Source organism: Pseudonaja textilis, chromosome 5 (genome assembly GCF_049901715.1).
Source record: "Pseudonaja textilis isolate UNSWEBS1 chromosome 5, rPseTex1.2, whole genome shotgun sequence".
In the NCBI taxonomy this organism is placed as follows: domain Eukaryota; kingdom Metazoa; phylum Chordata; class Lepidosauria; order Squamata; family Elapidae; genus Pseudonaja; species Pseudonaja textilis.
In genome coordinates, this window is record NC_141994.1 from 33,310,765 (window position 1) to 33,324,453 (window position 13,689).

Consider the following 13,689-nt stretch of genomic DNA (forward strand, 5'->3'; position numbering starts at 1 on the left):
TTGGTAACTGCAGGATTTGATTTTGGCAGTTTGCTTTCCCCCCCTGTGGATATTTTATTGTACTTCTTTAGATGTATGTGAACTGCTGGGACACTTGTGTGATTGTACGAATATAATAAATAACAACATGAATAATTAATTTAAGAAGGAATGGGATGAGTGGAGTAGAGTAGAATATTAATTGATTAGTCTTGCAACCTTATCAATAAGATAAAAATAAAATGCATAATAAAATAAAATACATAATATGATCCCAGGATAAAATACAATGATAAAATACATATGTGATAATACGAGGAGTCAGCAATCAGATGAGTGAATCTTCTTTACAGGCTACCCCAGTTTGTTTGATGTATCAGATTCTTAGCTCAACTGTCTTAATTAAAAACTTAGCAATAAGTTTACAATAGATACATTACACACTAGAACAATCTAATTTGGTTCCCAGTGGGCTGTAGTTCCCAAGATATATGATAAATATCTAAGCTTAAAGGGACATATAATTGACAGTTGAACAAAAACATGAGTAATGCTTTCAATGGCTGGTGTACTGCTTATGCAAGTTCTTTCATGATATGGCAAATTGTGGAAGTGCTTGTATTTGGCCATAGAATCCAGCAACTCAAATCTTCTATAGAGTAGGCCCTTCTTAAAAATTGTGACAAACTCAATCAAAAAAGAAGAACCGACCTCTTCCCTGGTTCAACACCTCAAAGCCACAGGACATGAGATTGACTTTAAAAATACCAGAACTATCGCCAAAACCGAACACTTCAACAACAGAATAATCAGAGAAGCCATAGAGATAGAAAAACGCCCACACAGCATGAATAAACAAGATGACACCTCCCACCTACCAGCCATTTGGAAACCCGCCCTCACGAACGGACGAGTACCTAACATGAAGAACCCCCAACCAATGAGAACACACCCCCACCCAATCAGAACACAGCCAAGCCCCCACCCAATCAAGTCACACCCCCACTAGCAGTTAAAAGGAAGAAGCAGCTGCAAGCTCACATTACTCTGAGAAGCACAGAGCCGAAGACACAAGCCTGAAGATGATGAATGAGACTTCATCGAAACGTTGCCTAGATACTTCCAATCTTACGTGGGAGAAAACCCGAATAACCAAAGATACACACACACACACACACACATATATTCTTAAGTTTTCGCGGGTACTTACATGTATGGTATTCAGCTTTGTTTGGGTATTTTCCCACGTCATTGTAGTTGTGCTTTTAAAGTTGTAGCAAAGTTTCGGCATCATCAGGCTTCTGTATTGTGCTCATTTGTATATATATGCTTATTTATAACACCATCAGTGTAAAATAAACTCCTATAATTCTGATTTTTTTCTTTTTGCTGTATCTGCTTAGATGAACCTTTCATAATTCTAGTTCTTTTAATCTAATATTCATTTTACAGTACTTATTTTTATAAAATGCATGCTGTTTATCATGAATAAACACTTGGTCATTCAAAATATTCTGAATAAAACAGTCCATTATGGCTGCTTTACCATATTCTTTTGATTTTCAATTTTTCCATGCATTTTGAGAACAGACAGGAATATTCTTAGTCCAAAGTATCTATGAGAATAAATGTTCTGCTGCATTACATTTTATGCTCTCCATGGCTATTCATGTAAAAAAACATCATGAGGGAGCATGAACCTTTATCTAAGGTTCAACAACAGAGTACATCAGTCTGAAACTTCATTTGAATATGTATGTTTAAACCAATTTAGAAGTAGCATTCTGTATTTCCAGTGATGCTACCATTATCTGTATAAATGTACAAGAATAAGTTATGTTAATAAACTATATATATTTGTAAGTGGATCATCATGAAAAAGAAGTTGTAAAAATGCTACTAATTGATAGAAAGTCTCCTTTAAATTATACTTAATACCTCATGACTTCATGAATTGTCAAAAACATTTCTTGGCAATAGTTGGAATAGTATGGAAATAGTTTACATTTCCTATTTCTGGACTGCCTTTTTGAGTCCCCAGTGAAATCCATGCAAAATGTAGTGGCAGGAGTTCTCTTCTGCAAAGACTTTTGTGCATCTCAGATAAAAATGATGGTGATGATGATTTTGGTGAGAAAATTAGTTTATAATAATAACCGTTAGGTCCTATTTAAGTTTTTTATATTCTTCTTTTAGATGGCTTATCAAGGTTCCATGAAAGATATGTCCTCTTTTGTGTGATTTTAAGTACCATTGGCCCTCCTACAAATTATATTGTCAAATATCTTGCTGCATTTTTACAATGCTTTTATGCTAATGTATATTATGGATTCAATCCACTTACCCTGTCCCGTATGAAATTTAAATTAAATTTACAGAGACATAAATGTTAGCATATTTGTAAAATCATGTTTACATGACTATGAAGATTTATAAATATGCCGGCAACGGCAACTTTAACAAGAAGGAAGAGATTCTAAAAGTTAACAAAGCCTGACTTTGAGCTTTAGATCACCCTGGGATAAAACTGCTCCTACTTAACTAACATGATGAATCTTCAGCAGTCTCACTTGAAGGAATAAGAAGCAGGGTGTATTTTAAAGACAGTTCAGTAAAGAATTAGTTCCTTTGGACCATGTTCAAATCAGACCAATTACAAATTCACCTAGGCAAAGAACCAAACAGAAACTACAGAATTCTGGTGATGCTATCCAATCAGAGTTTAATTTTGTGATAAATGACAAGAGATCCGTCAATTGCCTATGAGAACTAAGAGTCAATTGCCTGTGAGCACCTCCTCAATTGCCTATGAGCACTGAGATGTTCTCTACAGATCAAATTACTTTGCCTTTGAAGATGACAACCACAGTTGCCTATGAAATGTAAGGATATCAGATAACTAGATGACCATCAGACTAATCACTCGTAGAATTTTTTTTTAAAAAATTGGATTTTTACAATGTTACCACCAAATATTTAACCTGATTCTTACGTTTCCAATGTTTTTTAGAAAACGAATTATTAGTTTTAATAATCAATATTGGAGTAATATACCATTGATAACCATGAATGAATACCATTTAACTAGTTTTCTCTAAGTGTAATATCCACTACTATAAATAGTCTTCAAATAAATCTCTGGTACTTATATGAATCTTTTTTGTCCACATGAATGTGGAGATACAGGATATGTATATTTCTCTCATTCGTCTATTTTTTTTCTTTCAGAACTGTAGTAATTAAGGATGAAGGAGGAAATGCCTGAGGGAACATTTATCTTTATAATGTCATGGTATCTCCCATCACAAACTTTATTATTGTAGATAATACAATTAATGGTAATAATATTAAAATACAGTTAAAGATATGTTAATGTGTAATTTGTCACCTCTGAAAATAGCATTTGACATATGAAATATTTTATGCCCTGCAGTTTTCAGCTTTTTATGCCCTCCATGCATGGTATTTACACTGTTCTGGCATTGATGCTACATTACTATGTTCACAGATTGTCATTCTCCTGGAAAATTGAGTCAATTTCCTTCCCTTTTGGACACAGCACATCACATTGGAAAAATGTTCAATTTTGCAATCTACAGTGCTAGAGCTCACCAAGACTTAGGAATGAGTTATTTTCTTATTTTCAAAAGTTCTTTTCCTTACTCTATCCCCCATATTCTATCTCAGAATTCCCCTACTTATATAAGTAACATATACCAAACTTGTATAACTCCTACTCTGGACTCAAATGAGTCATTTTCCTTCCACTGACTCCCACACATAGTGGCTCTCACTTTCCTATTGCAGCAATGCTTGGGGAAAATGCCTGGAAATTTATTACGTCATGCTATCCACGGCTTTCAGTGAGAATTTATCAGCAGAATGAATTATGTCTTGATAACTAGGTAGTTGTCCTTCATACCAACACATTTGTTATGAAATAGAGAAATGCACATTGAATGAACTGAAAACATAGTGGGGAGGGGAAGTGGGAGAGAATAGCACTACATATTTTACCGTTTTTGTATTGCAGTGGTGCAAAGGAATTTTATTACTAAGGAAGGTACTATAATTCAGGGGTGAGGAATTGACAGTTTTTGTATTCTCCTATGTTTGTCTACAGTGCAGCACTGATGGGCTCATGGCTCTTCTCCAGCCTCATTATTCTGAAGCAGGGGCCTCAAAATTTCAGCCTGTGGTCCAGATGTATCTTGCGCTGACCACCCACACTCCCATTTTAGTGAAGGGAAAAAAGTCATGCTACGTCATGTGATGACATTGTGACACTGTGACTTTGAGGTCTAGAAAAAGGGCAATTAGTAGTGATGACTATGTAGATTGTACTCTCCATAAGCTTAAAAGAGATAAGATATTTTCCTGATATGGTCAATTTAAGTAACTCCATATTACAACTGAGAACTAGGAAATTTTGGATTGTCTAAGGTCTTACAAAAATATATACTGCTGAACTCATTGCTTGTATCTTTAATAAGTGTACTGTCTAAGAGGAGTTTATCTTTTACAAGCGTGATATATGAATATAAAATATGGACTTGTTTCCTCCAGATATACGGTCAGATTGTATTCATGAAGTTTCCTCATCTGATCATTTCCTCAAAGATTTATTCTCTCTTTAGCATGTCAACATCTATCCGAGAGAAAAATTGTTTAGTACTGTAAACTGTACCAGGAGGCAAAGTTGCATTTTTTCATTCTGTATATGATGGATTTCTCAACATTTTCTCAGATAAATCACAAACCATTCTCTTTAACTATTCCAGCAAAGGAAGCTTCTATCATTTTGTGAAATATTGTCAGAGTTCCTAGTGTCGTAAGTATACATTTCAGGAAAACCATGCAAACATTTTACTTACTGTAATAATAAATTCATCAGTGTACTCTATTGTGAGGATATGAGCCTTTTTGTTAGCAGTAAGCATACCTGGAAGACCAGTTATCTTTGTAAATGCCTTCTTCAGATTAGGAAACTATATTGATGAGCATTTCCATTCTCCCCAGAGTCAGAAGAGGCTGCATAATATTCTTCAAAATCTTTGTTGTGGAGTGGCGGAATAACCTGAGGCAAACTTGGAGCGAACTTCAGCTTTTACTTTATTGAAACAAGGCTTGCCACGGCTGCTGTGCTAACAAGGCAGCCAGCTGGCGGACAACAGCTGATGCCGTTGAACAGCTCCCTTTTATAGCCGGCTGTCAAACGGCATCATCCAATAGGAACGGTCCGTGTTCCCGCTGGAAACATGGACCGGAGTGAAGACTTCAGCTCGGTCTCTTCCGAACACCACACTCTTTTCCCCCAGAACGGAGCATGCATAGTCCTTTAGATAACTCAGGCGCTTGTGCAGGCAGCCAGATCTTCTAAGTCCTGATGAAGCTGCTGCTGGAAGGAACTTTTCTGCTTGCTGGGCAACTTCTGGTGCCGACGAAGCTGGCATCTCAGCTTCAGGTGTTTCTGGGCGAGGGACCGATGGCTGTTCAGGTAGGCTTGTGTTCTTGTCGGATCCGAGGGAAGTTTCTTTGGGCACCGGCAGTTTCTCTGTTGCAGGAACATCTTGAGGGCCATCTGCAGACGCACTCCAATGCCTTCTAAGCTGATCGATATGGCGGTGCCATATGCTCCTGTCTTGCACTAGGACCCTGTAAGACTTAGAACCAGTTACCACCACAATTTGCCCAGGCATCCACAAAGGGTGTCCCGCATAGTTCTGGGCATAGTCCTGGTCATTCTCAGTGAACTCCCTTGCCTGGCTTTTGGACCCTAGGGGTGTGACTGGGGCATAATGCGGATGGAGTCTGTCTAGGGTGGTCTTCAGACATCTACCCATGAGACGTTCAGCTGGAGACCTATTAGTGGTGGCACAGGGGGTTGTGTCCTGGGTCAGGAGGTACTTAGTGAGCCTAGAGTGCCAATCTATTGGCCAAATCTTGCCAGGGCCTCCTTAACTGATCTGACTGCCCTTTCAGCCAGGCCATTACTGGCAGGATGAAAAGGAGCTGTAAGTGCGTGCCTTATTCCTAAGTTGGTTAGGAAGACCTCAAACTCAAAGCAAGTAAACTGGGGGCCGTTATCAGACACGATGGTGTCAGGGAGGCCATGAGTAGCGAATATCCTTGATAGAGCCTTAATGACAGCTTCTGAAGTTGTGGTGGGCATCAAGGTCAGTTCTACTCATTTAGAAAAAGAATCAACCATCACCAGGAATGTATGTCTATGAATGGGGCCAGCCAGATCAACATGCACCCGGGACCAAGGGGCCACAGAATCTTCCCACCTGCCTGGAGTGGATGTGGGTGGAACAGGTCTGGTAGCTTGGCATGGCTGACAAACATTCGCCCAACTTGTAATCTGAGCATCCATGCCTGGCCACCACACATAACTGTGAGCCAGGGCCTTCATCCTGACAATGCCGGGATGGGCCCTTATGCAGGACCTTTAAAATTGAGTCTTGCAACTTGGAAGGGATAACTACCCTCATTCCCCAAAGTAAACAGCCTTGCAAAGAAGTTAGTTCTTGCTGGCAAATTTTGAAAGGCAGGAATTTGGGGGCATAAGGAATTGCTGGCCACCCCCTTCCCAGTCAAGAGCTTGGGCGATTACCTTGTCCCTGGAAGAGTGGGCAGCGATATCTAGGGCAGTGATGGGGAGTTTGAGATCATTGATCTGGAAAACAGCAGTAGTTGGTGCAGGATCTTCCACAGGAACAGGCAGTGGGCAGTGACTAAGAGCATCAGCGTGGCATAGACTCTTGCCAGGACGATGAACCAGTGTATAGGAATAGGCAGCCAGAAATAAGGTCCATCTGGAGACAAAATCTTGGAGACAAAATCTGAGGAGTTTGTCTCTCTCCAGACAGAAGGCCTAACAGAGGCTTGTGATCTGTGATCAACTCGAAATAGTGTCCATATAGAAACTCATGGAATTTTTTAACAGAAGCAACTGCAGCCAAAGCCTCCTTATCAATTTGGCTGTAGTTGCACTCAGCTGGGGAAAAAGTTCTGGAGAAAAAGGCAATGGGTGCCTCAGAACCGTTAGGCAGTCTATGACTTAAAACAGCACCTATGCCAAAAGGAGAAGCATCTGCTGCTAAAACTAAAGGTAAATGTTCATTAAATTGTATCAGGACAGCATTGGATGTAAGTAATGATTTGATAGCATGGAAGGCATGGGCTTCCCTAGGTCCCCAGTCCAGGGGGATTGCTTGTCCAAGAGTCTGTGCAGAGGCTCTGCAACAGAAGCTTTATGAGGCAAAAATGAAGCATAAAAGTTAAGAAGTCCTAAAAAGGCCTGGAGCTCGGTTTTGTTAGTTGGCTGGGTGCCTCATGAATAGCCCTTACTTTGGATTCGATTGGGTGAATGCCAGAGGCGTCAATTCTGTATCCCCAAAATTCTACCTGTGGGGTGGCAATAGTGCACTTGTCTTTCTTTAACTTAAGACCATGCTGTCTGAAACGATCGAGGACTCCTCTGACTCTTTGCAGTAACTGAGGCTTGTAAGGGGCAGATATTAAAATGTCATCAAAATATGGAACTACGCCCGGTAATCCTTGAAGAAGTCTTTCCATTAAGGATTGGAAAATTCCTAGGGCTACACTTACGCCAAATTGGAGGCACCTACATTTGAAAGCGCCCCTGTGTGTTACAATAGTTTGTAGTTCAGTGGCTGTGTCATCAACAGGGAACTGTTGATAGGCCTGTGACATGTCTAATTTAGCGAAAATGGTTCCTGTCTCAAAAGAATGTAGTAGTGCTGGATAACAGGGACTGGATAAGCGCTGACTTGTAAATATTTGTTCGATGACATCTTGTAATCCGCGCAGATTCTTATGCTCCCATCTTTCTTCAGGGGTGTCACTATTGGGGTTTCCCATTTTGCGAAGTCCACAGGCTCTAATGCACCTTGTTTAATTAATTTGTCAAGCTCCATGTCTAACTTGGGGCGGATTGCAAAAGGTACCCTTCAAGGCTTTAAACGGATTGGTACTGCCTGAGGATCCAAGTTGAAAGATATTGGGTTGTCTGAATAACAGCCCAGCCCCTCGCTGAACACATCAGCATAGTCATTAAACAAGGTGTCCACTTCAGCATTTGTAATAGAGTGGATTCCGCTTATATGGAGGCCAAGGGCAGGGAACCAGTCTAACCCTAACAGGCTAGGGAGGGCACTACTAAAGGCAAGTGACCTTTAAAATTTTGAAATTGTACAAAAAACTTGCTTTTTCTGATGACTGGGATGGTTCTGCCTTGGTAGTCACATAGAGTTAGCTGGCAGCCGTGAAGCTTCTTCTTAGCCATTCTGGGAAGTAGTTGTTTCAAGGTGTTCCATGAGATGATGGACAGTGCTGAGCCTGTGTCAACCTCCATCCTGCAAGGTTTTCCTTCTATAGAAACAAAAACACTAATTTTGTTAGAGCCTTTGTTAGTCAGCTTGGCTTGATAGCAGGTAGAACAGTCTTCAACTTGTTTTTGGAAATGTTGGATTGTCTGAGGCTTTTGGGCAAAAGTCTTTCCTGCTTGACAGATCCGGGCTAAATGACCCTTCCTTTGGCTTTTTAGACAAATGGCATTCCTGAACTTGCAGGATGCCCTGAGGTGGTTTCCCCCACAGCTTAGACAAATGGGCTGATGCTGTGGAGGTAGATTGGGGTTTGGCCTGTTTTCCCCTTGACTGTTTTTTTGCTGCCTGAGGCGATTTACATCATTAGCTCCTTCATAGCCTTCTTCTGAGGAGGCTTCATCGTAATGGATGGCTGAGTTGCCCTGGCTAATTGGATTTCCCTGAATTTCTGCTGCTGAAAGTGCTGATAGTTCAGCAGCTTGCTTCAATTGCTAATTTAAGGGTTAAAACCCTTTTAGCCAATAGACGCCTTTGTAGCCTTAAATCCCTGACTCCACAAACTAGTTGGTCTAATAACATGTCTTCCAGATAGTCTCTAACAGCTGCAAGGCAGCTGTTTGTAGGGCAGCCATGTACCCACTAATAGTCTCTCCCTCAGCCTGAATCCGTCTCCTAAAAGCATGATGCCTGGCAATTTGGGATGGCTTAGGGGAATAGTGGTTGGAAAGAATTTCCTGCAATTCTTCCCATAGAACAGTCTTAATTGAATGTGGAGCCAATAATGCTGTAGCAGTGTCAAACGCTATGGCTCCGCAAAAACTTAAAAAGTAGGACTTTTTCCTATGATCGGAAATGTCAGCAAGGTCTATGGCATCTAGGAAACAGTCAAATAGGTTTCTGTAGGACTCCCATGTTTCCGCTGTTGGTCTGAAAAGCAGGAATGCTGGGTTCAAAGTCATCTCGACTCAGCGGTGCCGTATCTTTCGATGAAAATTGAAATTTGCGCTCGCGAATAGTGACAGTAGCTCTTAAAGTGACATTCAGCTCGGTAGTGACTTCAGCTCTTTTTGTAATGACTTTGCTCAGCGATTCTTTGCCTGTTTGCCTCTTATAGGGATCCCGCCCTTGTCACCAGTGTTGTGGAGTGGCGGAATAACCTGAGGCAAACTCGGAGCGAACTTCAGCTTTTACTTTATTGAAACAATAAAGGGTTGCCACGGCTGTCGCACTAACAAAGCAGCCAATTGGCGGACAACAGCTGATGCCATTTGACAGCTCCCTTTTATAGCCGGCTGTCAAACGGCCAATAGGAGCCAATAGGAACGGTCCGTGTTCCCGCTGGAAACACAGACCGGAGTGAAGACTTCAGCTCAGTCTCTTCCAAACGCCATATTCTTCATTTCTGGCTTGTGCTCAAAACTTCATTCTACATATGAGAAATTCAGATTTATGGCATGTACCTAAGGAACAAATTTTTACAGACTTCTTTTAAACTCCTTAAAATCTTTAGCATGTGGCTGAGGCAGATAAGAGATCAAATCAATGACTTTGCAACTCAATTCCAGGGTTATAATAAAGTATGATTATTAAAGAGCTAATATTCACTGTACCAGTAGGAAATTATTGTATAGACTTTGAACTAAAATATTTTTGCTAATAAGCACAATGCCCTTGATAAAGGAATCTTACAAAAAACTATTATATTTATATGTAATGAAATATTCTACTGGCACTTGGGATACTCTCCCCTTTTTGTTTTCAATGATTGCCCAAATTTCCATTTGTTGAAAAGCTAATGTAGACTGAGGGAAGTCAACATAAAGTACTGCTTTAAAAGAAAAACTATCTGCTTGCTAATGCTTTCTTATCCAGGAATTTACCATAGGTGCTTATTGTAAAACCACAAAACTAATAGGTAAAGCCTAGGGTTGGTTTTTATTTTTGTTTTTTTGTTTTGCTTCAGTCATACTATTTTAGTTGGATACTGGGGCTGTGCAAAAGATTAGAATTAAAAAGGCAAAAGCAGTTTTCAAAGGAATTATGAAACCATTTCCTACCATTGTACAATAATTGCACAAGCCCAGGAAAAGATATTGCTACTTTAAAATGTTTGCAATGTGCTGCATGAATATCAGCACGTGGCTCTAATCTCATTTTCCCTGCTAATTTGTATCTATACAAGTCTTACAGGGTTTTCTGCCTTTTCCTAATTATTTTTCCTAATTATTATCTCAGATTAACCAGGACTGTAACTCTCAGAGATTCTTTCTATTATAGTTATACTATTCATACTGGCTGAAGTCTAGCAGGTAGTCTTGCACTTCTAGAGGATACTAGTTTATGGGAGTTTGCTTTAGCAAAACGTTTCTCAACCTCAGCAACTTTAATACTGTATATGCTAACTTGGGAATTCTGGGAGTTGAAGTCCACACTTCAGTAAGCAGTATATTTAATATTGTGGCTTCAAACTACTATAACTTTAAACATCAAAATTCAAACATATTACATATTATTTTGTACATATTACATAAACGTCAAAATTCAAACATATCACATTGACACTGTTGAAGCTTCCTGGTGTATTTGTTTAAAATTAAAATAAGCCAAAGTACATCTTAAGGCAATTCACAAGAGCACTTCAAATTTATTTTCCTCATTTTATGAGAGTATTTTAAGTGTCATTTTATGATCCAAGCTTGACATAGTTTGTTCTCAATGTTAATTCATGCTGTGAATTTCCTAATAAGCTAAATTTCATACTGACATCCAGCTGTGTCTGGCTATGTCAACAAAATGATTGCTTTGTAAAGAGATTTGAGTGTTGTTTGTTGCTTGTTATTTGAAGGACAAACATAATGTAAAGGTTCTTGTATGTGTCTTTTGCAAATATTGTCCCCTTTTTAAAATGGGTTTCAACCATCGGGTAGTATGAACTTCCAATAATTAAATTGTTTTTATTCCAAACTATACAATTATCCAATTTTACTAAACAGTTTACTTATAGAATTGTAGTACAAAGTCACATATTGCTTTGGTGTTGATTTGCTCTAGGTTCAAAAAATGCAAACTGTAAGATAATGCTATGATTAGAATAAGAAAGAGAAAACTATACTTATGCATATACTGTACCTATGGCTCAGCAACTCCAGGCTGTATTATCCTATGATCCATAAAATGGTAGCCTGAATATCTATTGTAACTTCACCAAACTTTATGGAAGAGAACGTTAGTAATTACCCATCTTCAGGACATGGAGGATGCTTTGTGATATGAAATAAGGCAGATATTGTTTTAATGTGATAAAACATATAGGATATTTATAGGATATTAAGTTTATAAACTTAGTGGGTTTGATATGGAAAAATATTTAGAATTTCAACATATTTGATATATAACGCATTCATCATGCTATTCCCTCTGGGAATAAAGCATTGAAATATAGACTGTGAAGAGGAGTAGGAAATAGTAAGATAAAGAAATTAAAAGTTCAAGAAAGAAGAAAAGGAAACATGGCTGAAACATTTTTCATAACTAGGGAGAAAGGCCTATGTATCTTGTCTCCAGCATAATACCGCATTGCATTTCTCAGATTTTTGATTTTTATAACCTCTTGTATACTTTTAGTTAAAATTGTGGCACTATCACATGCTATGAATTCCTACTGTCAAATGAGCTCATAGTAGCTTAGGTGACACCAATTTATAGTTTTTGATACGTATTTGAGCTCTTTAATTAAACAATTAAGTCTAACTATTCAATTCTCTGTAAATGTTAATCAACATTACTTCAAAAGATTAGACCAGTTTTTTCCAGATCTGAGATATCCTTCCCTCCTTCTTTCTTTACATACACATATTCATTTCATTCATTACTTCATATTCTTTATTATTTGTATCTCTCTCATTCTGACCTAGAATCTACTATATCCCATCATCATCATTGGAAGGGTCCATAAACCATGATCTCTATTGCATGTTGCAAGTCAATCTTAAGGGATAGCCTAGTCATCTGAGAGCCATTGGGCCTCTAGAAACATGCAGATGTATAAACATGCGATTTAAAATGATGGCATAGAGGCTGGTAAATGTCCTCTACAATAAAATTATATAACATAAGTACAATAACCCAAAACATTATTCCTGGTTACCTATGCCTTATGTAAATTGTATTGATACGTTCTGAAGTTTCAATAAAATTCTTACTAGAATTCTCATCAAAAACTGATCTTAGAATTGCAGCCTTGGATATATATTGACATTTATGGGTATATATTAAATATGGAGAGTAAATGCCAAATGCAGTATTTATCAACATGGTAAAAGGTTATAGTGCAAAAACATGAAAACTATAATCTAAGCCATAAAATAGACTTAGAATGTCTTTTTTTGTTTAAGAATCTTATCTTAAAATCCAGAGAAAATGACTTGACACAGACCTTACCTGAAATTGCTTCACCCATTTTGAAACTTCATTCTACCCAAAGCAAAGGTTATTCACCCATATCTTTAACCATAACTCCAACTAAGCTGTAGGTATGTATGTGTCCTGTTAAATTAGAATCGCTGGCAATCTTGAGGATGCACTAAAAGAGGACATATATTTTTCCCAAACACATATCTGTATGTCTAAAATTAAATTTCTGGGTGCTTGTTGTTCAACCATAAAAAACCCTGGACTTATGGTGTTTTAAATCTGAACTGCTAATCAATAGTATTTCATTTATACTGATTACTCTCGTAGAACTAGTTGCCTTTCTTGTGCATTAAATCTCAGTGTGTTATACTTAAATTACTTCATTCAAAGATATTCTTGTGAAAAATCCATAGTGGGGAAGAAAAATATTGTGCTTTTACAACATACTGTTTCATGTTGTTGTACTCATATCAGTAAAGTATAAGTTTATAGCTCTGTTTGAAAATAACCCCATTTCTGTATGTTCCTAAATTCATTTTTGTTTCTGTTTTTTTCTCCAACAAAGTTTATAATGAAGTATATAGCTTCTAAAATGTTTAAGTTAAACAAAAATACTTTGGGGGGATAATTCTACATGTAATTAATAATAAACCTATAATTATTCTGAAATAAATATTGGAATAATTGTAAATTTCATCTATGAATGCTTGGATAACAACTCAATTTTTAAAAAATTGTATTTGCAGGGTGCAGCTTTAATTCGAATGCTGGCTAATTTTATGGGTCACTCAGTATTTCAGATGGGCCTACAAGTATGTAGAAACATTTATTTTTCATTCCTTATTTGCTTATCTTTGCATTTATGCCAATGTATTTTTATTGTCTGTGTTTCTGTCAATTTTAAAGACTTGATTAATGGGAGAAAAAACAAAGTTGTGTTACA

The 13,689-nt window shown here is 38.0% G+C and overlaps 1 protein-coding gene across 2 annotated transcripts in view; it reads left to right on the forward strand.

The window, feature by feature from the left end:
- The window catches only part of TRHDE (thyrotropin releasing hormone degrading enzyme), a 236,612-nt gene that overhangs the window by 131,315 nt on the left and 91,608 nt on the right, over positions 1-13,689 (forward strand). For both annotated transcript variants that reach the window (XM_026699463.2, XM_087934471.1), the window contains exon 7: positions 13,493-13,558. In XM_026699463.2, the coding sequence (XP_026555248.1) occupies positions 13,493-13,558 (66 nt within the window). The remainder of the gene's footprint in view (positions 1-13,492; positions 13,559-13,689) is intronic.